The sequence below is a fragment of the Propithecus coquereli genome, unplaced genomic scaffold, assembly GCF_000956105.1.
Source record: "Propithecus coquereli isolate 6110/MARCELLA unplaced genomic scaffold, Pcoq_1.0 Scaffold28, whole genome shotgun sequence".
NCBI classification, from domain to species: domain Eukaryota; kingdom Metazoa; phylum Chordata; class Mammalia; order Primates; family Indriidae; genus Propithecus; species Propithecus coquereli.
In genome coordinates, this window is record NW_012148396.1 from 15635930 (window position 1) to 15659659 (window position 23730).

At 49.0% G+C, this 23730-nt stretch overlaps 1 protein-coding gene across 1 annotated transcript in view; it reads left to right on the forward strand.

Moving 5' to 3' along the window:
* The window catches only part of ATP10A (ATPase, class V, type 10A), a 146787-nt gene that overhangs the window by 93786 nt on the left and 29271 nt on the right, over window positions 1–23730 (forward strand). The window contains exons 3-10 of the mRNA XM_012647992.1: window positions 1702–1787; window positions 12026–12132; window positions 12514–12645; window positions 13649–13779; window positions 15407–15659; window positions 19038–19255; window positions 20711–20905; window positions 21795–22374. Of these exons, the coding sequence (XP_012503446.1) occupies window positions 1702–1787; window positions 12026–12132; window positions 12514–12645; window positions 13649–13779; window positions 15407–15659; window positions 19038–19255; window positions 20711–20905; window positions 21795–22374 (1702 nt within the window). The remainder of the gene's footprint in view (window positions 1–1701; window positions 1788–12025; window positions 12133–12513; window positions 12646–13648; window positions 13780–15406; window positions 15660–19037; window positions 19256–20710; window positions 20906–21794; window positions 22375–23730) is intronic.

Sequence of the window (23730 nt, forward strand, 5' to 3'; positions counted from 1 at the left end):
CTTAGCTGTAGACGGCCGTTCTCCCCCATCCTCACGTGGTCCTGCCCTCTGTGTCCTCGTCTCCTCCTTGTATAAGGACACCAGTCCTATTGGATCAGGGCCCACCCTAATGACCTCATTTTAACTTAGTCACCTCTTTAAAGACCACCATCTCCAAATAGGGGAACATTCTGAGTTCCTGGAGGTTCAGGCTTCTGCACATGAATTCTGGGGCTGGGGTGGGATACAATTCAGCAGCTAATAGTCTCTAAAGATCCCCCCAGTTCTAAAAATCCTCCAAATCCTCCCAATCCAGAGGATGCCAGTGGAGCCAGGTATCCCATGCCCTGGCACACTCCCCGTGCCCATCCCCCAAGGCTGGTAGAACGTCACAAATGCAGCTCTGAAGTCCCAGAGACAGAATGTCCTACTGCTTCCGAGCCATGTACATTGCATTTTTCTTAGAGAGAAAGAATAATAAACAGAGACAGAATATTTTAAGTTCTACCCTCCTCGTCTGCCAAGAATAATCCTGGTTTTCTCTGGAGCTCAGTCCCTTCATGGCCATCCTGTACTTTTGCATCTGCAAATATCTGCCCGGGAAAAAGCCATCCCCTGGCTTCACGATAATCCACAAGGCTTTAAATAAACACAAGACTCCTTGAAACATAGCCTCGCTCTGGAAATAGCATGAGAGGCCATTTCAGTCCAAGGAAAAGGGGGACCGATGGCTAATTAAACTTCGAGAAGAGCCTTTTAAAATATAATTTCAATTTCAGTTACTGAATTGAGCTACAATTATCTAGTGAGTTCTCCTTTTAACATGCGAGATATATTGGGAAACAGTAGGAACCGAATTTTGAGAATTTACCTCTACGGCTGTATTCTGTGCAAGGTAGTGTGTTGTTGTAGAGTCATAATTACCTGGGGTGGTGTCCACAGTGTTTATGCCATTTCTGTGATTATTTGTAAAGATATGCTTGTGCGAGCAAAGACACTTTTAACTTTTTACCATGTTGTGACCCTTGATGGAGAAAATAGAAGAACAAGCTTGACCAGAGAGCTGATAAAAAAGAAATCCACTCGTTGTACTCAGTCTCCTTTCTTCCTCCTTCTCCCACTCCTGAGCTCTTTGCATGAGCCAGGTACTGTTGTATCTATTAGTGGAAAAATTCTAAATTAAAGACTTTTTTTTTTTGTGGTGAGCTGTCATTTTTTTTTTTAATTAAGCAGAATAATAATTTGTTGGCTCACACATTGGCTATTTAAATCTTTTTCATTAAAGATTCATGAAGAATTTGCAGTGTACATTGAGGAAATAGTGTCTTGGTATAAGTTCCTGTTTTCTGGATGAAATTTGCTTCTCTAAATCTGTATAGAAAATTGGAAGGTGCTGGTCTGTCTCAAAAAACGCATTCATTCCTTCATTAGTGGCTGCCTTTGCCACTATCTCATATTCCCTTTTTGCATTAGAGCTACAGTCATTTCTGCTCACTTACTAACCAGTCCTGGCCCACTTATCGTTATTCATTATAAAATAGTTAGTTATTTATTATTAGAATGAAAAAGCAGGAGTGCCTTGGCTTTATGCAGAGATTCACAGGCAGAGTTCTTCTCCCATGAAATGTCCCTGCCGTGGATGTGAGACAGAAAAACAAGTGCCTTTTAGAACGGAGCAGCCCGAGCCCAGATTTCTCTAATGTGTACATGCTATTATTTTAGGTCTCCGAATTCAATCCCTTGACGTTCACCAGCATAATCGAGTGTGAGAAGCCAAACAACGACCTGACGAGGTTTCGTGGTTGCATGTGAGTATCATGCATCTTCCTGTGCTTGTCCTCCTGTTTGATAAACTGTATTTATGTGTGTACAAACACACACACACACATACACACACATATTTATAAAATATGCATTTGATTTTCTTTGCCATGTGGTGTAGCCTTTTGGGAACGTTGCCCAGCACCCGAGCCTTCTTGGTTGCTCATGGGACTAGCTTGTGTTATAAGCTCCGGTGAGCAGGGGAGACACACCAGTGCCATTTGGAATGAGAGGAGGCGTGCTCTGCCTTCCTCTAGTGGGCCCTGGGGAGGTAGGGGGGTGACCGGGGAAGCCTGGCCAGCCACATGGGGCCCTATTAGATGGAAGCAGCAGCCAGGCCGGAGGAGGTGGGATTTCCTTTGTTCATTCATCCACTCATCACTGAACACTGGTCACTCCGTGTGGGACCCTGTTCAAGGCTCTGGATATAACACAGCGAACTCAATAGGCAAAAATTCCTGCCTTTGTGTTTATTTCATTCTAGTTAGGAAAAAAGAGAGACAGTATAAAAAATAAGTCCAAGATATAGTGTGTCTAATGGTATAGCCCCTGCCTTGCTCCACAGCAGAAAGGCAAACAAGGCGGATCGATGGCACAGGGACCGGCCCTACGTTGGCACCTGTTGCAGCTGGGCTACGGGTACCTGGGCAATAATTATACTCTTCTCTCTACTTTCATGTCTGTTTGGAGATTTCCATAATCATCGTGTATGTGTGCATGTGTCTGGTCGGTGGTGCGGGGAAAACATAGGAGAGAATAGGCAGTGTCAGGGCGGACTTGCCAAGTGGCTCTGTGGGGCCGTCCGGGATGGTCTCCTGGAGAACAAAGCCCGTGACAAGGGCCTGAGGAATGTTAGGTTGGACCTGCCCTCATGTGCTGCACCAGCAAACTCCACAGGCTCAGCTTTCCTGTCCAGAGAACGTGGGGCTGTGTGTCTGTGCTGTCTTGCTCTGCTCCTATTCAGTGGCCCGGGCACAGAGCAGCCTTCCCGCAGCTACTCGGGGGGTGTGGGGGAGCTCTGCCTCTGAAAATGGGATCCATTTCTCAGAGCTTTTGGTGTAAGTTTGAATCTTCTGATTTACTGACGTATCCAGCATTGCCGCGTGTGCCCAGCACACGATGGGCAGGTGGTGATGTAGGGGGTGAACTGACGAATGGAAGCTGTTCACAGTGAGAGGCGAAATTTGTCTGCAGCCCAAGAGATGGCTCAGGTCACCCGCTGAAATTGTCATTCTTCTTACCTGCAAGTCAGAACTTGAATAATGTCAGATCATTCCTTAAAGGAACCAATTAGAAGAGGGTTCATAAGAAAAAACACTAACATATAATATATAAGATTTGAGGATAAAATACTCCCCTCCCCATGCACGACTGGTCTGCTGCAGATCTGCTTCTCTCTTGACTCCTGGGCCGTGTTCTCCAGGCCTCCTTGCCCCACTGGCCCAGGAGTTCGTACACGCGGCAACATCCTCGGCACTACTAGGAATCCCCAGGCCCAAGTTGGCGCAGGTGCCAAGTTTCCAAATGGTTCTTGACCTGAAATGACAAATGTGGAGGGGCGAGGGCAGCCTCCACGGAGAACATTCTGCATGTATTCTTGCTCGTGGCCTAATTCATGGTGTCAACTCTACCAATCAAAAAAGAAGGGGTTGACATCCTTCTCCAAAGAGTATACTCCCAGCCCATGGTCTGTCTTCCCCTTCCTTCCTATGGGGTCCCCCAGGAAGCCTCTGAAAGACGCAGTGTTCATATGCTCAGATGGCAGCTCACACATTCATTGCCTGCTGTAGAGATGTGCCCAAGGGGATTGGATCCTAAGTCAGCAGCATTCAGTCCTGCCTTCAGGAAACTACCTTTTTTTTTTTTTTGAGACAGAGTCTCACTCTGTTGTCTGGGCTAGAGTGCCATGGCATCAGGCTGGCTCACAGCAACCTCAGACTCCTGGGCTCAAATGATCCTTCTGCCTTGGCCTCCTGAGTAGCTGGGACTACAGGCATGTGCCACCATGCCCGGCTAATTTTTTTAGTTATCCAGATAATTTCTTTCTTTCTTTTTTTTTTTTTTTTTAGTAGAGACATTTCTCGCTCTTGCTCAGGCTGGTTTCGAACTCCTGAGCTCAAATGATCCGCCCCACCTCAGCCTCCCAGAGTGCTAGGATTACAGGCATGAGCCACTGAGCCTAGCCAGGAAACTACCTTCTTAGTGGGGTATTAAACATGTCCTCTTAGTGCTGACACTGACAGGCCCTGGAGCCCCACTTTCTAGCTGGGTAACTTTAGGCAAACACCTCCACTCATCTGACGACTCCCCTCATGTCATTATTGAAAGTTCAGTTAATGTCATACACAGAAAGCTTCCAGAACGGCAGGTGCTTTATCAGTATTGGCCACTATTACTGTGACTGCTGTTGTCACTATTTCTATTACAGACCATAATATGGAGCAGGAACAAGAAGGGTGGGGGAAGTGGGGGTAAGAAGTCGCATGTTCCCTGGGTGAGGGAGGGGCAGGGATCCAGTCAAGAAGGCAGCTGGAGAATAGTTTGTCTTCAATGATTTTGTCAGGAGCAGCTGTGGGAGGAAGGAAGTTGGGCTTTGAGGTTTCCTGAATTGGAGGAGCTGGCAAGTATGTCAGGTGGGACAACCCAGCTGACAGCACACAAGTGTGGGTCAGGAATTCAGGGGAGAGAGGGGAACTGAGGTGCAGATCTGAGGCCCCCTGCCTCGAGGGCACGTGTGAAGTCAGGGAGGAGGCCAGGCCCCAGGGGCAGAGGGTACAGGATGGAAGGGAAGGAGTGCAGACAAAGCAATCCCAGTAGCAGGAGCAGCCATCCTTTGTGTGACGGGAATGCCATTAACGGCAGTGCCCAGGGTGGAGGCACAAAAGGGACACTGAGGAAGGAGGTTCCGCAGAGCCTACGGAGGTGCCGGCCAAGCTGCCAGGGCAGACGAGGCAGGGAAGGGGATCCAGCTTGCAGGAGGTCGGGTGGGGCATTATATTGCCCCACCACTCTTTCTAGAAGTGTGGCTGGAACAGGAGGGCCAGAGATGGAGGCCTCACAAAGGGGGGACACTTGTAAAGAAGAGAGAGGGTAACAGAAGGCCAGGCTGGTGGGGCCCTTGGGCACACGTGAGGGCTGAGCTCGGTGCAGAGGGAGCTGGAGTTCAGTGTGGGGTGTCAGAGAGCCCACGCCTGGCCCTCTGTGTCCCAGCACCCCAGGCCTATCTCACTCCCCCGGGTGCTGTGGGAGACGGCCTCTCGAATGGGCTTCTGAGTGAACGCTGTTCTGCCCACAGCCGGCTGGGCCAACTCCGATGGTTGCTGACAGCAAGTGTTCCTGGCGTGGGTATCCTCACTGGCACGTTGCCCAAGAAACAAATGTAGGAAGGGCAACTCTCTCCTGCATGAAATCCTTTCCCGCTCTGCTCTCCGGCCTTGTCATGCTTTCTCCACCCAGTCGTCCTAGCCTGGCGGTCCCTACAGAGCCCAGGCCCAGGTACCATCCAGATCTATTTGGGTGCTGCCAGTTCAGGCCTCTGCATACCTGACCCCTGTTTAACTGCGACTCGCAGTCTCCACTAGGTGGGGTGTTTGGGATTTGTCCCACGATTGTCAGGGAGTGGACGGGCCCCCTCCCAGCCTGACTCAGGCGGGGTCTCTGGTGGTGGGCACTGAGCAGGAATGTGTTAAAAGTTCCTTCCGTGACTCTGGGTGCAACCAGAGTGAGCAGCCCCGCCCCAAACGGTCAGGCTGAGAGGAGCTGGGCAGCCTCACATCAAGGAGCCCATTCCGGCAGGAGTCCTCCCTCTGGTAGGGGCTGGTCATGCCGAGTTCTTTAGTCCTGCAGGTCCCAGACAGAGAAAAGGGAGTTCTACCCTGTACACTGGTCCTGATAATCGGGGCAGGGCACTAACCTGGGAGGTAGAGCTGTCTTCCAGGCTCAGGAAGTGGATGACTGCAGAACCAGTTCCCTGGTTTGTTGGTTCGCTCGCCCCCATTGTCTTCCCAGGGCGGCCTCCCTTTAGCCTCCAGGAGGCAGCTGCTACCAAGGAACTCATCCTGCAGGGAGCCTGGGGCTGCCAGCAAGTTCTGCTCCCTTTTGCACCAGCCAATCCATTTGCACTTGGAGAGCAGGACTAAGCTTGGCTTTGTAGCAAGAAGCCCCAAGCGTGAGTTCAGGCTCTCCACTTCCTGGGGCAGGGGGCCTTGGGAAGGTTATCCTGTGTGTCTGAGCCCGACCTTCTCCTTATTCTGGAGGTGACATTGGCTGCCCTGTCAACTTTGCAGGCTGACATGAGATTAAAGTAAAAGGGTATGTGTGAACTATGACATAGAACACGTCACACAAGAGGCCGGTGTCAGTCCTGGATTGAGCTTCATTGATAGGAAGTGTCCACAATAGGAATATCTATGCAGACAGAAAGGGTTTCAGGGCTGGGGAGTGAGATAGGAATAGGGGTGACTGCCAGTGGTATCGGGTTTCTTTTGGGGATGATGAAAATGTTCTCAATTAGCTGGTTGTGGTAGCGTAACTCTGACTATATACTGTATACCGAACTGTATACTTTAAATGAGTGAATGGTGTGGTATGTGAAATACATCTCAAGCTATTAGAAAAAAAATGTTAGGAGCTTCGTTATTTAAGTGCATTTTTAAAATTCTTTTTAAAAATTTTTTAAATTTCAAAATATTATGGTGGTACAAATGTTTTTGGTTACATGGATTACTTTTGTAATGCTTGAGCCAGGGTTATAAATGTATTCATCACCCAGATAGTGTTCATTGTACCTGTTAGGTAGGTTTTTGTCCCTCCCTTCCTCCTCCCTCCCCCTTGCTTGATTTCCACTGAGTTTTACTTGCCTCTGTGCACATGTGTGCTCATCAGTTAGTTTTAATTTAATAGCAAGTACACGTGATATTTGTTTTTTCCATTCTTGAGATACTTCACTTAGGATAATGGTCTCCAGTTCCATCCAAATTGTTGCAAAAGGAATTAATTCATTCTGTTTTATGGCTAAGTAAAATATTCGCTAACTATACATCTCATAAAGGGCTAATATCCAGAATCTACAAAGAACTCAAGCAAATCAGCAAGGAAAAAAAAAAAAAACAACCCTATTAAAAAGTGGGCAAAAGATATGAACAGAAGCTTTTCAAAAGAAGATAGACAAATGGCCAATGCCAATAAACATATGAAAAAATGCTCAACATCATTAGTCATCAGAGAAATAAAAATTAAAACCACAATGAGATATCACCTTACCCCTGTTAGAATGGCTTTTATTAAAGTCCAAAAACAATAGATGTTGGTGTGGATGCAGAGAAAAAGGAATCCTTATACACTGATAGTGGGACTGCAAATTAGTGCAAGCTCTATGGAAAACAGTATGGCGACTCCTCAAACAACTAAAGGTAGACCTACCATTTGATCCAGCAATCCCACTACTGGTATCTACCCAAAGGAAAGGAAGTCATTTTATCAAAAAGATACCTACACTCAATTGTTTATTGCAGCAAAATTCACAATTCACAATTGCAAAGATGTGGAATCAACTTAAGTGCCCATCAATTCATGAGTGAATCAAGTGCACTTTAATGCTTCGTGTTCTTTGAAACAATCCCCATAGTTAAGCCCTAATGAAGTCCTCAAAGTTAGGAACTAGGAATAACAGCATTCTCCACCCCCTTCAGCTGTCCCCAGGCTCCTGCCTTAGCCCTGCGCTGAGATGTTGCAGCCTGGAGAGGCCCCTGTGAGTGAGACCTGGCTCAGGTTGCCCCTGCTTCCTTGTGCACAGCCAACTTTATGGCATACAGGGATCTCTGAAGACAAGAATCAATGGAACATTTGCACTTTCCACTAAAAAATAGAGCAGAAAGGTTGGTTGGTCATCTAATGTAAAATTCCATTTCACATTGTAAAGCCCGTTCCCTCTTTCTCCCTTCAGTGTCTGCTTCATATATGCAGGTGCTTTATGTTGGGTGCAAATATATTTATAATGGTTATATCTTCCTGTTGAAGTGACCCTTTTTCATTACATAATGACCTTCTTTGTCTCTTGGGGCAGCTTTTGGCTCAGTCTGTTTTGTCTGTTACAAGTTTAGTCACCCCTGCTCTCTCTGGTTCCATTCTTACCCCACAGAGCAAGGTCTTGAGCCTTCTTACCCGAGTGCTGCAGAGCTGCATGAGACCACGTAGGGCTGGCGTCGGGAGCCCCCGGTGTGCTTCTTGGGGCAGCCTCCCGCCCTGGAAGGTGACACCCTCCAGAGACCATCATTAGTAGTAGCAACAGAGCCGGAGCCATTGCTAACCACAGGGCTGTCACGTCCCCACCCCCTCTGCCCGGTGTCTGGATGGAGCTTTGTGGGGGCATGTCCAAATGTCCTCACTGCCAGTGACCAGGCACTAAAATGAACTGTAGCCACATCAAGTAGACTCTTTAAAACTGGACTATTTTTATTTTACCTTGGCACCTTTAATTGACACATTTACATCTCAAGAAGACTGAACATCAGCACAAAACACACAGTTTTGTAATTTCTACACTTATTTACACTAGATAAACAAAAGCCTGAGCAACTTATTATTATAAATATTCTGCTCAGGATTTGGCAGTGGAAGGAATTATCTATCAATTATGCATCATTCCTTCCTCCCTCCCCGCCTCAGTCAGGGGCCCTGTGGAGACAGATCAAGCACTCAAATTTGCATAAGCAGAGGGAGGTTGTTTGCTAAGAGGCATTTCTGCAGGAGTGGGTGGGGTTTAGGGGCCCCCAGGGGACAGGGCAGGTACTGGGTTAGTAGCAGCTGAGCTGTCACTGCCTGGAGGCCCAATAGGGAGGAGTGGCCCCTGGGACTCCTGTCAAAGAGGCCACCTGGAGAGACTCACAGCCCTGGTCTAGGGACACAGTGGCCAGGGCTCCCTCTCTGGGAGGGAGCAGGGATAAACCCCCATCCTCTCCTCCCTCAGATGGACCCAGCTCCAGCCCAGGGCGAGGCAGCCTTCATCAGGTGCCAGGTGCTGAGGTAGGTGTGAGGGGTGCAAAGTGGAGTAAGATATGAGGAGCCCATGTATGGGAGTAGAAAGAAGGAAGCAAACAAGGATCCTGCAGTCTCTGACAGGAGGGCTTGGGGCCTTGGCACAGAGAACCTTCCTGAGGGCTGGAGAGCCTGAGCCCAGGCTGGACAGCTGAGCTCCTCCAGCACGGGGCGGACAGGCCGCGCTATGTGTGCTGGCCAGGGGAAGCTCACACTGGCAAGGGAGAGAAAGGGCTGCAGAGGAAGTGAGGAACCCACAAAGGATGCTCCCAGATGAACGCGGCATTCACACGTGCACCTTCAGGGACCTCTTTGGTGACTGAGAAACAGATGCAAGGGACGCAGGCTGCCGGTGCTGAGGCCAGCAAGGGTGTGTTGCAGGCTGCAGTGGAAGCCTGAGTGAGAGCAGTGCTGTGCAGAGACAGCAAGGAGGTGGTTGTGGTTCAAGAAACAGCCAGGGAGCAGGTTCTTGTTGGAGACTGATGTTCAAGTCGATATGAAAACGAGGAGGAGGCGGCAGCAAGGACACCCAAATTGCTGGCCCAGGTGCCCAGGCCAACGTGGTGCCACCGCCTGGGGCACAGCAGAGCAGAAGGCCAGCCCTCAGGTGCTGGAGGTGATGCGAGCTGAGGAGGGTGTCTGCTATCCAAGATGTACGTCGTTGTGCACCGTGGCCTGTGGCCTCAGGGGAGACGCCATGAGTCCCGTAGCCCTGTACTCCGGTATTTGAGCTGGTGCAGGCTGCAGACTCCTCCCAGCAATTGCTAGTACTCCCCTTTCTTCACATGCTGGGACTCAGACAAATGAGTCCCGTTACCATCAGCAAGTATGGTCAGGAAAACGTAACGGGTTCTGAGAAGGAAAAGCCAGGCAGGACATTCATCAGCCAAACTCCGCCATTTCCCAAGGAAGCCCACTTGGGACGCTTCTCAGTGGACAGTAGTTGTTGTCACCAGACAGTCCTCTCATCCAGTTTTGCTTCTGGACAGTTTTGATTTGCAAGAGATCGGTTTGATGAGTCAAAAGACCCGGGAGTTGAACTAGGTAAGCTCCCCTAAGTGGCGTAGATTAAATGTTACAGGATGCGCGCACCTGCTCGGCCTCCGAAACTGAGTCCCGCAGACTGGGCAGCTTTAACAGCAGAAGTTTGTGGTCTTACAGCTCCGGAGGCTGCACGTCTGAGATCAGTGGGTCAGCAGGGTTTTCCCGAGGCCTCCTTCCTTGGCTTGTAGACTGTTTTGTCCCCGTGTCTTCACGTGGTCATCCCTCTGTGTGTGTCTGTGTCCTCATCTCCTCATAAGGACGCCAGTCACATTGGATTAGGGCCCACCCTAATGACCTCACTTTAACTTAGCCACCTCTTTAAAGACCCCATGTCCCAATAAGGGAACATTCTGAGGTTCTGGGGGTTAGGGCTGCAACCTGTCAACTCTGGGGGCGACGTAGTTCAGCCCACAACAAAGAAGTAGGTGCTGAGTGCAGCCCGACGGGCTCACGTTCTCATGTGTGTCTTCCTGGAATCGAGCCTCTTGCCTCTTGGTCCTGGGCCCATTCTGCCCCTGGTCAGGCCTCTCCCTCTCACAAGTCCAAGGCAGCCCTCCAGCCCCTAGGGTGAGGGCCCTCCTCCAGCCTTCCTCTCCTCTCTGATATGGGGGCCGTTCACCCAGGAGTGCATCCCTGTCCCCTCGTATCTACTCTGCCGCCGCTCCAGCTGTGGTCCTACGTAGTATGCCGATGCACCTGCTGGTGCCGAGTTTCCATCTGGCTTGGGTTGATTAGAAAGCGTATGTCACATCAAAGAACACTTCATGCAAAATACTTTTCTTGTTTCTGTTGAGTTTATCTCTTGTTCTTAGTAAGCATAACTGCAACTTAGGGACAATTTGTTATTTCCTGCCGTCCCAGAGCAATCACGCCATTGTCTGGCTGGGCATCCTCACTCCAGCAGCATGGAGCAGGGTTTTGAGCATAACCACGTCTCATCCACGCTGGGCTCTTGATGCCTTCATCAGCTGGCAGTGAGATTTTCTGCCTTGAATCTTTCTTTAAAGCAAAACCTCACTCTCTTGGAATTGCAAAGGTAGCTGTCGGCACGGTGTTGGTTGAACAGCCCTTTGCATTTGCTCTGCAGAAGAACCATCGCGATGTTGGTAAATAACAGACTTGCAGAAAATGCATATTCCCAGTGTGCATTTTAGTCTTGACTTTATCGTTTACCTTCTCTTCTTCACCAGGACAGGTACTATTTCCCTGCAGAGTGGGCACCCTGCTAGGAGCTGGTGAGAGGGAAAGTCCTGCAAGGGTCCCTGGTGGGCTGCTGAGAACCAGAGGAGGCGCTGGGTCTGGGTGTGGAAGGAGCGTGCAGGGAGGATTCCCACTGAGTACGGGAAGGTGGCCTCTTGGAAGGCCCCTCCTTTTGGCATTAGCTGGGTTGTGTTAAGCTGGGCCCCTGCTGTAGTTCTGGAAGGATCCAGGGGAACTATCCCTTGTGACCTGTGGCATCAGGCCCCAGCGTGGCCCTCACACAGGCCAGCCCTGGCCAGCACAGGTTATTAGTGAGCCAGGGGAATGGGTTTGAAAACCAGCGGCTTAACCTTGGGCTGTCCTTCTGAATCTAAACAGCAGTGAAACAGAATTTATAAAATTGTCACATGGAATTTGCCACATTTCAAGTTAAATATATTAATATTTCTCATGACCTTTTGACTTTTTATAAGAAAAAAATGTACAAAAATGTTGCTAAAACCAATATCATTCCCTTTTGTAGAGAGATATTTGTATTTTTGTGACAACTTGAGGTACTGATTAGGAATAATGTTTTCTGTGATGAGCAGGAGATGTACCAGAGAACACCCAGCGAGGTCCTCCCTGGCCGGCTTCCCAACTCTGTCCTGCAGTCAGGGGTCTGCCCTCTCTAGCCATGTCAGTCCCTGGAGTGAAACAAGCCCACATGCAAAGTGAACAAACATTAGGCTCTTGAACTGCTTCCAGGTGCCCAGTTACTAGTGAACAGCAGCTCATCACACCTCCTGGAGAGATCTGCTGGGACAGCCGCCCACTCTTGGGGGAAGGCTAGCATCTGGGCTTCCCCGAGCTTCTGTGTGTCAGAGCCTGCCTTCCCAGGGCAGTGCTACTTGAGAGGAGGCTCACATATGCAACATCGTGACTCATGCCAACTGTTCCTTAACAGCATACACGACAATGGGAAAAAGGCTGGACTGTATAAAGAAAACCTGTTGCTTCGAGGCTGCACCATCAGGAACACGGAAGCGGTCGTTGGCATCGTCATCTACGCAGGTAGACACGGGTACCTTACCCTGCCTGCTGCCAGGGGGCACTCTGTGTTCTCGAACATTTCTCTTTAATTTTTTTCTGATTATAGGAGTAACATAAACCCATGTAGAAAATTTGAAAAACTAGGAAAATGGAAAGGAGCAAAAGCAAAATTTATTGAAAGAATGTCTACACCAAAAGTATTCTCTCTTGTCATTTTAGCATATTTCTGTCCATTTGTTTCTCCATGGTACGTACATATGTAAGATTAATTTTATACCCTGCTTTTTCAATTGCATTTATAGTATCATTGGATGGCAGCATAGTAATTCACATGGTGTCAGTGCACTTGGTCCCTTAGCTGTTGGGCATTGATTCACCACGTCCCTCCATTCTCCCACCCAGGCCACGAAACCAAGGCTCTGCTGAACAACAGCGGGCCCCGCTACAAGCGCAGCCGGCTTGAGAGGCAGATGAACTGCGATGTGCTCTGGTGTGTCCTTCTCCTCATTTCTTTGTCTCTGTTTTCAGCGGTTGGTAAGTTTCCTAGATGGATCCCGAATGACTGGTCATTGCCGAACAGCCTCCAGGCCAGCTTGGTGGGCTGCCCCGACGCATCGGACCCAGCACTCTAAAGTTAAAACATGCGTTTTTCACCCACTTGAACTCAAGGGCTGTTTGTGTCAGCCCAGGCCACGTTGAGATGCCTAGCTAGGTGAATGCCTGTGGCAGAGTACAGCTTTCCCTGGGGATTGGTTCCAGGACCCCCGAGGATACCAAAATCCATGGATGCTCAAGTCCCTGATAGAAAATAGTGTAGCATTTGCATATAACCAATGTACATCCTCTTGTATAATGTAAGTCATGTCTAGATTACTTATAATACCTAATATGATGTAAATGCTAGTTGTTATACTGCATTGTTTAGGGAATAATGACAAGAAAAATAAAGTCTGTGCATGTTCAGTACAGACACAATTTTTTTTCTCCTAATATTTTCAATCCAAGTGGTTGTGATGTGGTCTCAGAGCTCAGTGGTAAAAGATATAGGTGTGCAGGGTGTGCAAAGGGCTTCTGTTATCAGATAGGTGTGGGACCCAGTTGATTAAGTAATGCGCATTACCATTGGCTTTCCAGAGTCCCAATGTGTGAATTTTGAATCTCCAGGAAGGGGCAATAACGGGCAGTATCAAGAGCCTACTGACTTTCACACTTTGGGAAATTCCTTTCTGGGGGCTTCACGCTGTCAGCCGCCAGCACACTTGTAATTTCTGTGTCAGGGCCGTGGGTGCCGTTTAGCACCCACAGTGGGTAGCTCTTAGTGTGAGGAAGCGTTCAGGTTCCCCAGCTCCTTCCAGCTGTCTGATTGTGGATGCCAAGAATATCGTGTGCTTTTGCTCTCTGCCCCAGCAAGGCAGGCTAATAAAATCAAAAGTGCTTGTGTCAGGTAATAATCTTAAAGTTTTACTTCAATTTTCACTAGCATTGTTCTTATCCCTCTCTTGGATGAACGACGTTTCTCTTTTGAACGTTACTACAGGACATGGATTGTGGGTACGGCGATATCAAGACAAGAAATCGTTATTTGATGTCCCAGAGTCTGACGGAAGTGCTTTGTCCCCAGTCACAGCTGCAGTTTACTCGTTTTTGACAATGATAATAGTTCTGCAGGTAACAACACTATTGTACTGTAACTGCTTTACTTTTCTGAAGAGAACTTAGTCATCGTGCTCTGCTCAGGGTTTTCTATAAATCCTACATCTGAGAGGACCACAAATACACCTGCCTGAAGTTTTGCTTTTTATTTTTCCACCTCATTTATCTATAAGGTCTTTCCTTGGGTGATTTTCAAGTTAAAATTCTGCTTTACTGTTCTTAAGGTTCTTTCGCTTTGAGGGCTTGGTTTTGGTCATTTTCATTATGTTGTTTTTCCTTTCAGTTTTTTTTTAAATAAATTTTATCTTGGAATAATTTTAAGATTTACAGAAAAGTTGCAAAGCCTGATACAGAAACTTCCCATATATCCCTCACCCAGTTTCTCCTAATATGAACGTATTACATTATCATGATACATTGTGAAAACTAGGAAACTAACTTGGTACTTTGCTTTGAACTGAACTCCTGCCTTCTTAACTGGATACCCACTAGTCTTTCCCCTGGGTGCTTTCTTCTGTCCCAGGGTTCAGTTCAGAGTATCACATTGCACCTACGGGCATTGCTTATTATTATTACTGTCATTATTAATTAACAGCCTCCCCAACAACTCCTAGTCAGTAACTGGTAATCTATGCCCAAGAAGGTTTGTTAAAGGTTGGGGGAGGTCCCAGAGCTCCAAAGGGTGAGAAGAGCAGTGAGGGTCACCACCAGGCTCCTTGGGAACACAGAGTGACCACAGGACATTTGCTTCCCCTTCGCCTAGAAGGGAAGCTCTGCTGTGTCTTATCATATGTGTTTCATACAACAGGAAACAACCTTACTTAACTTTCCAAATTAGTCTGTTTTGTTAAATGCAAATTTTGTTCTAGGCTTGAGTTAGGACTATAGTTGGTGTTCTATTAACATAGTGACATTCTCAAGAGAACCCAACCAGCCTGGGTATGATGTTCTGAGCCCATAAACATTAGTTCAATTCTGTTACTCCACAAAAATACAGAAGTAAATAAATATTAGTTCCAAGACAATAGTTCTTAAACTATGGATGGATAACTTGAATATTTTTCTCAAAGCCGCCCTCCCTTTGCTCTGCATTGTATGAAATCACAGTAGTTTTCCTTCAACACAAAACCAGCATCTGAAAAAAGATTGTCTCTTGCATTTGCAGCTACTCCCTGAACTGTGTGGGGTTGTGTCTGTGGGAAACCGGCAGCTCCTGCTTGGAGCCCCGGGAAAGCCTGGGCATCATGTGCCGCTGTGGTGCAAGGTGGCTTTGCGTGCGAGGACTCTGACTGTGCCATGTTTTTATTTCTCTTTTCTCTCTTTCCTTTCCTAGCCTCTCTCAAGCACAACTTAGTAACACGAAAACGCTTGCTTCTGTCCAAGCCATGGTTACCATACCTCCAGACACGATAGTGGATTTCTGCTCTGCAGTTGCACCATAGGCTGTTCTAGCTTAAAACTCTTTGTTGATATTCTAATACTTTTCCAATATTGACTCTAAACCAACCTAATTGAGCTCTTAAAGGTACAGTATTGTCCCTACTTGCTTGTGGTATAGTCGTTTGCATTTAAATAGAGTGGACTAATTCTCCAGCTGCCTGGTCCTCCCAGTCATTCATTCTGTGTGCCTTGTGTCTTCTAGGTTTTGATCCCAATATCCTTATACGTTTCCATTGAAATTGTTAAAGTGTGCCAGGTGTACTTCATCCACCAGGATATGGAGCTGTACGATGAAGAAACAGACTCACAGCTGCAATGCCGCGCTCTGAACATCACGGAAGACTTAGGGCAGATACAATACATCTTCTCGGACAAAACTGGCACTTTAACCGAGAATAAGATGGTTTTCCGAAGATGCACTGTGTCTGGCATAGAATATTCGCATGATGCAAATGGTGAGTCTGGGTGGGGGGGGCTCCCAAAATGGGCTGGACCAGAAAGCTGCTATATCCAGAGCTGCGTGTGGAGACACACACACACACACACACACACACACACACACACACACACCCCACCACCACCACCACCAGCTTCAGGGATTTCTGGTTTTCAAGGGAGCATAAAGGCGTAGCTGTCAGAGCAGCTCAGGAGCCTGAACCCGGAGCTATTTATAGAACAGGCACTTGCGCACTGCTGACGCCCTGCTCACTGCAGTGTCTGGACTGGTGGGCATCTGCTTAAGCACTCGTCTTCTGCCAGGCAAGCCAGCAGCCAGGCAGGGCTCCTCGATGGGGGCTCGCTTCTGAGGTGTCCAGTTGCTTGACTCTGCCTCACCAGCGGGCAAAGAGATGTTTCTGTTGTCACCCAGACATCTTGTCATCAGCCAAAAATTCTCAGAAGAGCATTGAGTAATCCATGCTGCATTCTTTCCCTTGGAACACAGCGTCCCTGGGAGCTGGAAAGAAATGAATGGCCTCACTTCCCATTATTTAGGTGGTCCCACCTCCCACCTCTCCTCTCCATATCCTTTGCTGCCTCCTTCCTCTCTGAAGGCTCAAGGGAGCTGCCAGCCTCAGGAGCCAAAGGTGAGACTGCAGCCAGCCACTCCTGCCCCCTGCCCAGAGGAGGCACTGTGTCGCCACAGGAGCATCTCAGGGGCCACTGCGCCTCTTGGAGGTGTGCCCTGCCCTACAGCTAGGACTCCCTTTCCTGCCTGTGACAGCAGCGAAGACCATCAAAGAAACCATGCCATGGGAACAGAAGCAAACATAAAACATAAAACAAGGAGGAGTAAGACAGCAAATGGGCATTAGCAGGAAGCTGTTCTTCAGAGGGATTTGGTAGGAAGGATCTGTTGGAACCTTTGTGAGTTTTGTAAAAGCAAGACTTATGGTATCTACTATCTTCCTCCATATAAAATTAAAGTAGTCATATTAAACAGAAGGAACTTAACCATTCCCTTTAATGTTTTTTATTTGCCACCTAAAGTAGATTGTCAGTGATGGTATTCAATCCACTCACCCGTCCTACGTCCACTCTCCTTCCGACATCCCTTCTCCTTCCTCCCCTTCTCCTTCCCTAACTGCTAAACTTGGTGCAGAGTGGTTCAGTTGTGTGCTCTTCTTGAAAGCAAAACTCAGTAGAGTTGTAAAGGAATCAGAGACCCAAGCAGTCGGTTCTGCAGCAGCCTTTTAAAGTTGGGACCCACTGTCAGATAGACAGGAGGAATAGGTTTTGAGATCTATTGCACTTCAGGGTGACTATAGCCAACAATAATATATTATATATTTCAAAATAATTGAATACGTTTCAAAAGAGTCACCATAAACAAGATAGTAAGTGAGGTAACGGATATGTTAAGTAGCTTGAATTATGCCACATTGTATAAATATGTCAAAATATCACCTTATGCCCCATAAATGTATACGATTGTGATTTTTTCAAAAATAATAAGTTTAAAAGATAATAATAAAGTTGGGACATGAGGCTCCCTGGGGCAAAATCCCAGCTAAGATGACAGAGAGATTTTGACAATTGTTAAATGCTTACCACAAAACCAAAGGGCTCCATCATCTCCAGAAGACACAGGAGAGCCTTTCTGGTGAGGAAATGAAACCACCATGAGTCTCAGCAGCATGTTTTAAGGAAACGCCTGGATCCGCAGTTGACAGACACACAGTGCAGAGAGTGTCTTCAGCCAGTGAATCAGTGATCCGGCCTCTCAGGATCGCACTAGGTGGGCTCCAGCACTGAGCCCAGCTCACCAGAACCAGCCATGGAGACCTTGGGTGTGCCCCTCCCTGACCACTTGACCGATGACCTGGAGCCAGCTGACCATACACGCTCGGGCTGGACGTACTTGTCCCTGGGCCTTGTTTTTCTTGGGGACATCGAAGGTATCCAAGGCCACTGCTGGGCAGGAACTGCTTCAGACCACCTGGCCCTCACGGCCTCCAGGGAAGGAGGAGACCCCGAGGGACGGCTACACTGAACTCCGACATCCTGTGACCTTTGCTGGGGAAGGGTGGGATGGGCAGGTCTACCTTCCTGGAGGCTGAATCCAAGCTCCTAGTGCTCATGCCGGACACAGTCACGTGTCCAGGCTTTGCACGTCCTTGCTGTCCAGCAAACTGGGACTTACGTCATCCAAGAGCTGGTGAGGTGTTTGGGAGACATTTTGCTCCTGAAGTTAGTATCTCCCTGAGTTGGAATGCTGGTGTTAGCAAGTACTCGACCTTGTGAGGGTGGGCTGGTGACGTCCCCTTCTCATCTCTAAAGGAAGGTCTGTTAAGAGGTGTTCCGTATAAAGGCCTGGCCCACTTCACTGACCGGCTCCATGGGCGTCCCCTTCTCTGCACCTCTCAGCAGGCCCCAGGTGTTAGAGTACCTCACACTTCTGCCCAGCACTGCTCCTGTGCTTGAACTTCTGATTGAATGCTTGCTTTGTATGAATATTCCTCACAAATAGTCTCCTTGTCACTCGTCCGTGATGAAACAAGCTGCCCTAACTGTGCAAATCCAGGAAAATTCGTTCAGGGCATTTGGTTAGCAAGAAACAAAAGCGCAGGCACTCACTGAGCATCCACCTGGCTGTGGCGACTTTGCTCAGCAGTGCCCCCTAATGACTCAAGCGCAGCATTGTGGTCAAGATCCTTGTCAATGGAGCTTTTCCTGCTGGGTCCAAACCCTGGCCACGTGCACCCCTGCCGTGTGATCTGGGAGAAGTGTGAGCCTCCCTGTTCCATAGTGCTTCACTTGAGCCGGGAGCAGGTGCAGACTTATCCACTGCACTCATGGCCCTGAGCGGGGAGCCTGGCACCGAGTGAGCACTGTCTTTCTGTGGGACTAGAAGGCCCCAGGCAGTCAGGCAGCCCCGTGACACGTGGGGTGATGGGCAAATCCTCGGGCCCCACTGTGTGGGCCAGGTCTTTGCCATCTGCTCTGCCTTCCTCCAGACCACCTGCCCGCCCGACCCCATGCACACCTAGGCTCTCCCTGAACAGAGGGGCTGTATGTAAGCCCATCCCCCTGCCCCTGCATCATGTGACCATAGCAAGCTCAAGTTCCCTGAGATGAGACTTGGTCTTCTCATCTGTGAAATGGGGTTGAGAATATCGGTCTCCCCAGATTGACTGAGGGTGCAAATAAGTGAGAATGTTCTCTGTCCCTCAGTTGGTGAAAACTCTCCTTCAATGTGCCTTGTCAGTAGAGAGCGAGGGCGGTGAGTGCCCTGGGGAGGCCTGCCAGAGCCTCTTGGATCCCAAACACCCTGATTCGGTTCTGTGTGCCCAGCCTGCCCCACGATGTCTCAGCCTGTGTCTCTCTCCCCACAGCCCAGCGTCTGGCCAGGTACCAGGAGGCCGACTCGGAGGAGGAGGAGGTGGCACCCAGAGGGGGCTCGGTGTCCCAGCGCGGCAGCATTGGGAGCCACCAGAGCGTTCGAATGGTGCACAGAACCCAGAGCACCAAGTCCCACCGGCGCACAGGCAGCCGGGCCGAGGCCAAGAGGGCCAGCATGCTGTCCAGGCACACGGCCTTCAGCAGCCCCATGGTGAGCATGCAGGGTCCGTACACGTGGGCAGCCCCAGCACAGCCCGGCCCGCCCTCCTGCTAGTGCATCACCACCTTTCTTTCCCACTGCCGTTTTTCCCGGTTCATCACAAGTGTGTCTATTTAATCATACAAGTACACTGTCGCTCGGTGGTTTAGCTCTGCTCAGTTGGCAGAAGCTGTTCTGGCCAACACCTTCTCCCCACTGTTGTATCTTTTCCAAAACACTGGCACGGCCCCTTTGCCACAGTTTCTAAGACTGGGTAGTTGCCAGGTGAGCCACCCAGACGGGGTGATGGAGAGGAAGCCCATCCTGCCAAATGAAATGAATAAAACATCATCAGAACTAGATGACAACTGTGAAAAAGCAAAGCCAACTCCCCTCAAAAAAGTTTTAATTAGAAAACCCAAATCCAACAAAGCTCCTTTCTCCTTGGCTTGTCAGCTGCCTGAACATTTATGAACCACCAGCAGCAGGCAGGGAAATTTCCAGAAGTAACAACCTCTAAAAGACCCTTTCACTTCTGAAACATTTTAAGAACAGAGGGGAAGAATCCATTTGCTCACTTTGTAGTGGTTTTATTCTTTCGTATCCTTCTAAACCCATAGACAAGCTGCCATATAAATAGGGGTGATCTAGAATTAGGGGCACCGATCCGGTGGGTTTCTTCAGGGCTCCTGCGAGTGGGGAGCTCTCACATTTGGCAGGAGAGAAACTACCTTGAACAAATTTTCCTGACAGCATTTCTCAGTATGTGTTGTGAGTATTCGAAATTCTCAAATTTTCACAACTGGCAACTTAGTGATTGAGTCAGAGACTGATGTCCATGGAAGTTTATCAATGTGTTATTTACATCAACAAAACAGTGAAAGAAATTTAAATATCTGATGATAAAAAGATGGTGAAATAAATTGTGGTATGTACATTTTGAAGTTGTCAAAAAATGTGTTTTCAAATAATTCTTAAAAGCCTGGAAAAGTTCAGACAATAATAAAGTTTTGGGGAAAATGAAAATAGCCAATATGTGTATAAAATATTTTGATTATGTAAAATTTAAATGTAGAGAAAAAAGACTGAGAGGAAATGCAGAATCGTTTTTCAAAAAGTAGGTATTGTTTCCTGGGGTGGGGTGATGTAATGCAGATTCGTTGAATTTTTCTAGAGTTACACATGTTCTTTTGTAGTAAGATATTCCAAGATATGTTATTTTAAAGAACGTGTATATTTTATTATATATAACAAGAATATATGCGTTTTCATATGTAAGTTACATATTTTTATACAATTAAAATTATAAATTATGTACAATTATAAAATGGCATATATGCATGTGTGAGATGAAGTTCTGTTTACAGCTTATAATAAAGTCAAGGTGCCTTAAATAGTCAAGTACCAACACACTTGGCAGATTACCGGGTCAGACTCACTGATTGCTCGTCTGTCTTTGCATCCCAGGAGAAAGACATCACTCCCGACCCGAAGCTGCTTGAGAAGGTGAGCGAGTGTGACAGGTGCCTGGCCCTGGCGCGGCACCAGGAGCACCCCCTGGCCCACCTCTCGCCCGAGCTGTCTGATGTTTTCGACTTCTTCATCGCGCTTACTATCTGCAACACAGTAGTTGTCACGTCCCCAGATCAGCCACGACAAAAGGCAAGTTCTGGAGTGTCCCTGGGAACCCACGGCGCCCTTCTCTGCTGGCACCACTGTTGTCAGTCCTCCCAAGGGCTCAAGTTCAAGGGGGATGCAGTAGGATGCTTTGTACGGGGCAGAATAGCTCTGTGGTTCTGCAGTGTCACCCAGGCTACAGTGGGCAGAGGCCAGGTTTGGGGCCAAGAGGCAGAGGATGGACCACTGGAGGCCTGACCCCAGGATGGGAGGGACACAGAGCAGCCAGCAGGACCAGCCAGGGGTGAACAGATGGACATGAGGAGGCCCCGCCTGCCTTAGTGCTTCTCCTACTGCCTGGCCACTGGCAGGGCCAGCCCACATGGGCAGAGACTGCCCAGAGACTGCCCACAATGGCCTACCCTGGCCTCAGGCTCCCAGATTCACCCAGGAGAGAGGACAAGGCAGGCTGGGGACCCAGACTCTGGGCCAAGACACTTGCACTTGAGTCCTGACTTTACCACGGTGCAGCTTTAGACAACTCATGCCCTCCCTGTGCCTCAGGGTACCTCGTCTGGATGTGGCCGGTGCTGAGGATTTATGGAAAGGGCTCAGAGCCCAGTGTGGCTCACAGTAAATGTATCTGAAGTTAATAAAAGCATTTAACATTGTCCTTCCAGAAGTGGCCAAGAATTATTTGGAGATTGCTTAGGGTGGAGGAAAGAATACCCAAGTGGCCACTCAAGTTGGTTTTGGTTTGGTCTAATATTAACATTCTCTGCCAAGAGAGGAAACGTGTGTGTGAAAGGACCCTCTGTCATCCAAGTACCCCTCATAAAGTCCTGCAGGTGGCCCAGGCAGTGTGGGAATTAAGTGTGAGCTTCTGGGGGACACAGTGATTCCCTCACCTGTCTCCTGACTGCTGCTCTTGCAGGTGAGGGTGAGGTTTGAGCTGAAGTCCCCAGTGAAGACCATAGAAGACTTCCTCCGCAGGTTCACACCCAGCCGCCTGACCTCAGGCTGCAGCAGCATTGGGAGTCTGGCCACCAACAAGTCCAACCACAAATCGGGGTCCAGCTTCCTGTCCAACCTGTCCAGCGACAGCACACTTCTCAGGCTGGAGGACAAGCTAGGCCAGCCCGCTCCAGCCATCGCCAGCAACGGCTACAGCAGCCAGGCAGGCAGCTGGGCCCCGGAGCCCACCCGGGAGCAGGAGCCGGAGCTGAAGAAGGAGCTGGAGCTGCAGTACGAGGCTGAGAGCCCCGACGAGGCGGCGCTAGTGTACGCGGCCAAGGCCTACAACTGCGCGTTAGTGGATCGCCTACACGACCAGGTGTCGGTGGAGCTGCCCCACCTGGGCTGCCTCACCTTTGAGCTCCTGCACACACTGGGCTTCGACTCCATCCGCAAGAGGATGTCAGTGGTGATCCGGCACCCAATCACCGACGAGATCAACGTCTACACCAAGGGGGCCGACTCGGTGGTCATGGATCTCTTGCTGCCCTGCTCCTCAGGTAGGGCCCCCTGCCCGGCTACACCCCAGCTCTGGGCAGGAAGTTCTGAGACATCTACCCACCTAGTCCCTTCCCTTGGGTGAAGTGATTTTCTAAAGCAGTGCCCATCAGAGAACTGCATGGCTTCTCTGCATCCCTGTTCCCTCGTTTGAAGGGTTTGGACTAGAATGTGTTCAGGGCGCTTCACCTCCGAGACAGCCCCCGACTCAGAACAGTGGGGTTGGGGATTACTTGGGGAGTGTCGGGTTTTAAATCTGAACAGTGAAGGTTGAGAATCCTTAGACTAGTAATTCTAGAAAGTTCGTTCCTACCCTGTGGCTGGGGTAGCTGCAAGGTCCAGGCCACAGAGGGGGCCCAGGAAGTAGGGGCTGCTGGCTAGGTCCACCACCCTCTGTCCTGACTTGGGGCCAAGCAGCCCCTGTGGGTTCCCACACATACTGGAGTTCCATTTAACTTTCAGGTTGAAACAGAGGACTTTGAAAACCACTGGTATAGAGGGTAGAACTTTAGCCAGCAAAAGAGCTTGCATCTCTTTCCAGCTAGATGCTTCTGGGACTTGGGAGCAAAAAGGCCGGGACCCCGACTTGTAAAGCAAACCTGGTCGTGCCCCCCAAACTCTGAACTTAGGACTGAGGGGTACGGGGCTCACCCCTGGGCGACTGGAGCAAGCCTTGCCACAAGCTCAGTGCCCCGGGACAGGACCACCCCATCACAGAACAGTGCGCAGGAGGACCTTTGTAGACAGGAAACCTGTGTCCTGCTCACAGAGCTGTGACCTTCAAAAGGCAGCCAAGCTAAATTTGCAAATATGTCCCTGAGAATAGTTGGGTGACCTGTCATGGTGACAGCCAACTAGCATTCGTGTGCCTGAGTGGCACAGGAGTGACGGGAGAGGCCCATTCCATCCTGCAGAGAGAGCAAGAGCCCTGCTGAGCTACTTGAGGGAACGAGAGCAACTGGGGAGGCTGCAGCAGTTGCCACACTTGTACTTTGGTGGCAATGCGTTTTTTTTTGTTTTTACATTAGTAGAAACTCTGAACCATATAGACAAAATGCAAACAAAACTCTTGTCACTAACTCTCGCTAATACCATCATTTCATAAAAGAAGGACATTTGAACACTTCCTTTCCTCCCCTCCGAAATACTAAGGATATCCCAGGAAACCAAATGTCTTTAAATCGAATAAATTTAGCATTATGAACTGCTCACTGTTCTGTCCCTGCTTTTCTCATAATATGCCAGAGTGGAAAGAGCATTATCGGGGACAGTGTCAGGAGATGTAGCCTGCCCTGCCTTTTCATTAGGAGTCAGGGAGGAGCTGTAGCAGGGGGAACAGTGACAGTCTGGCCTTCAGT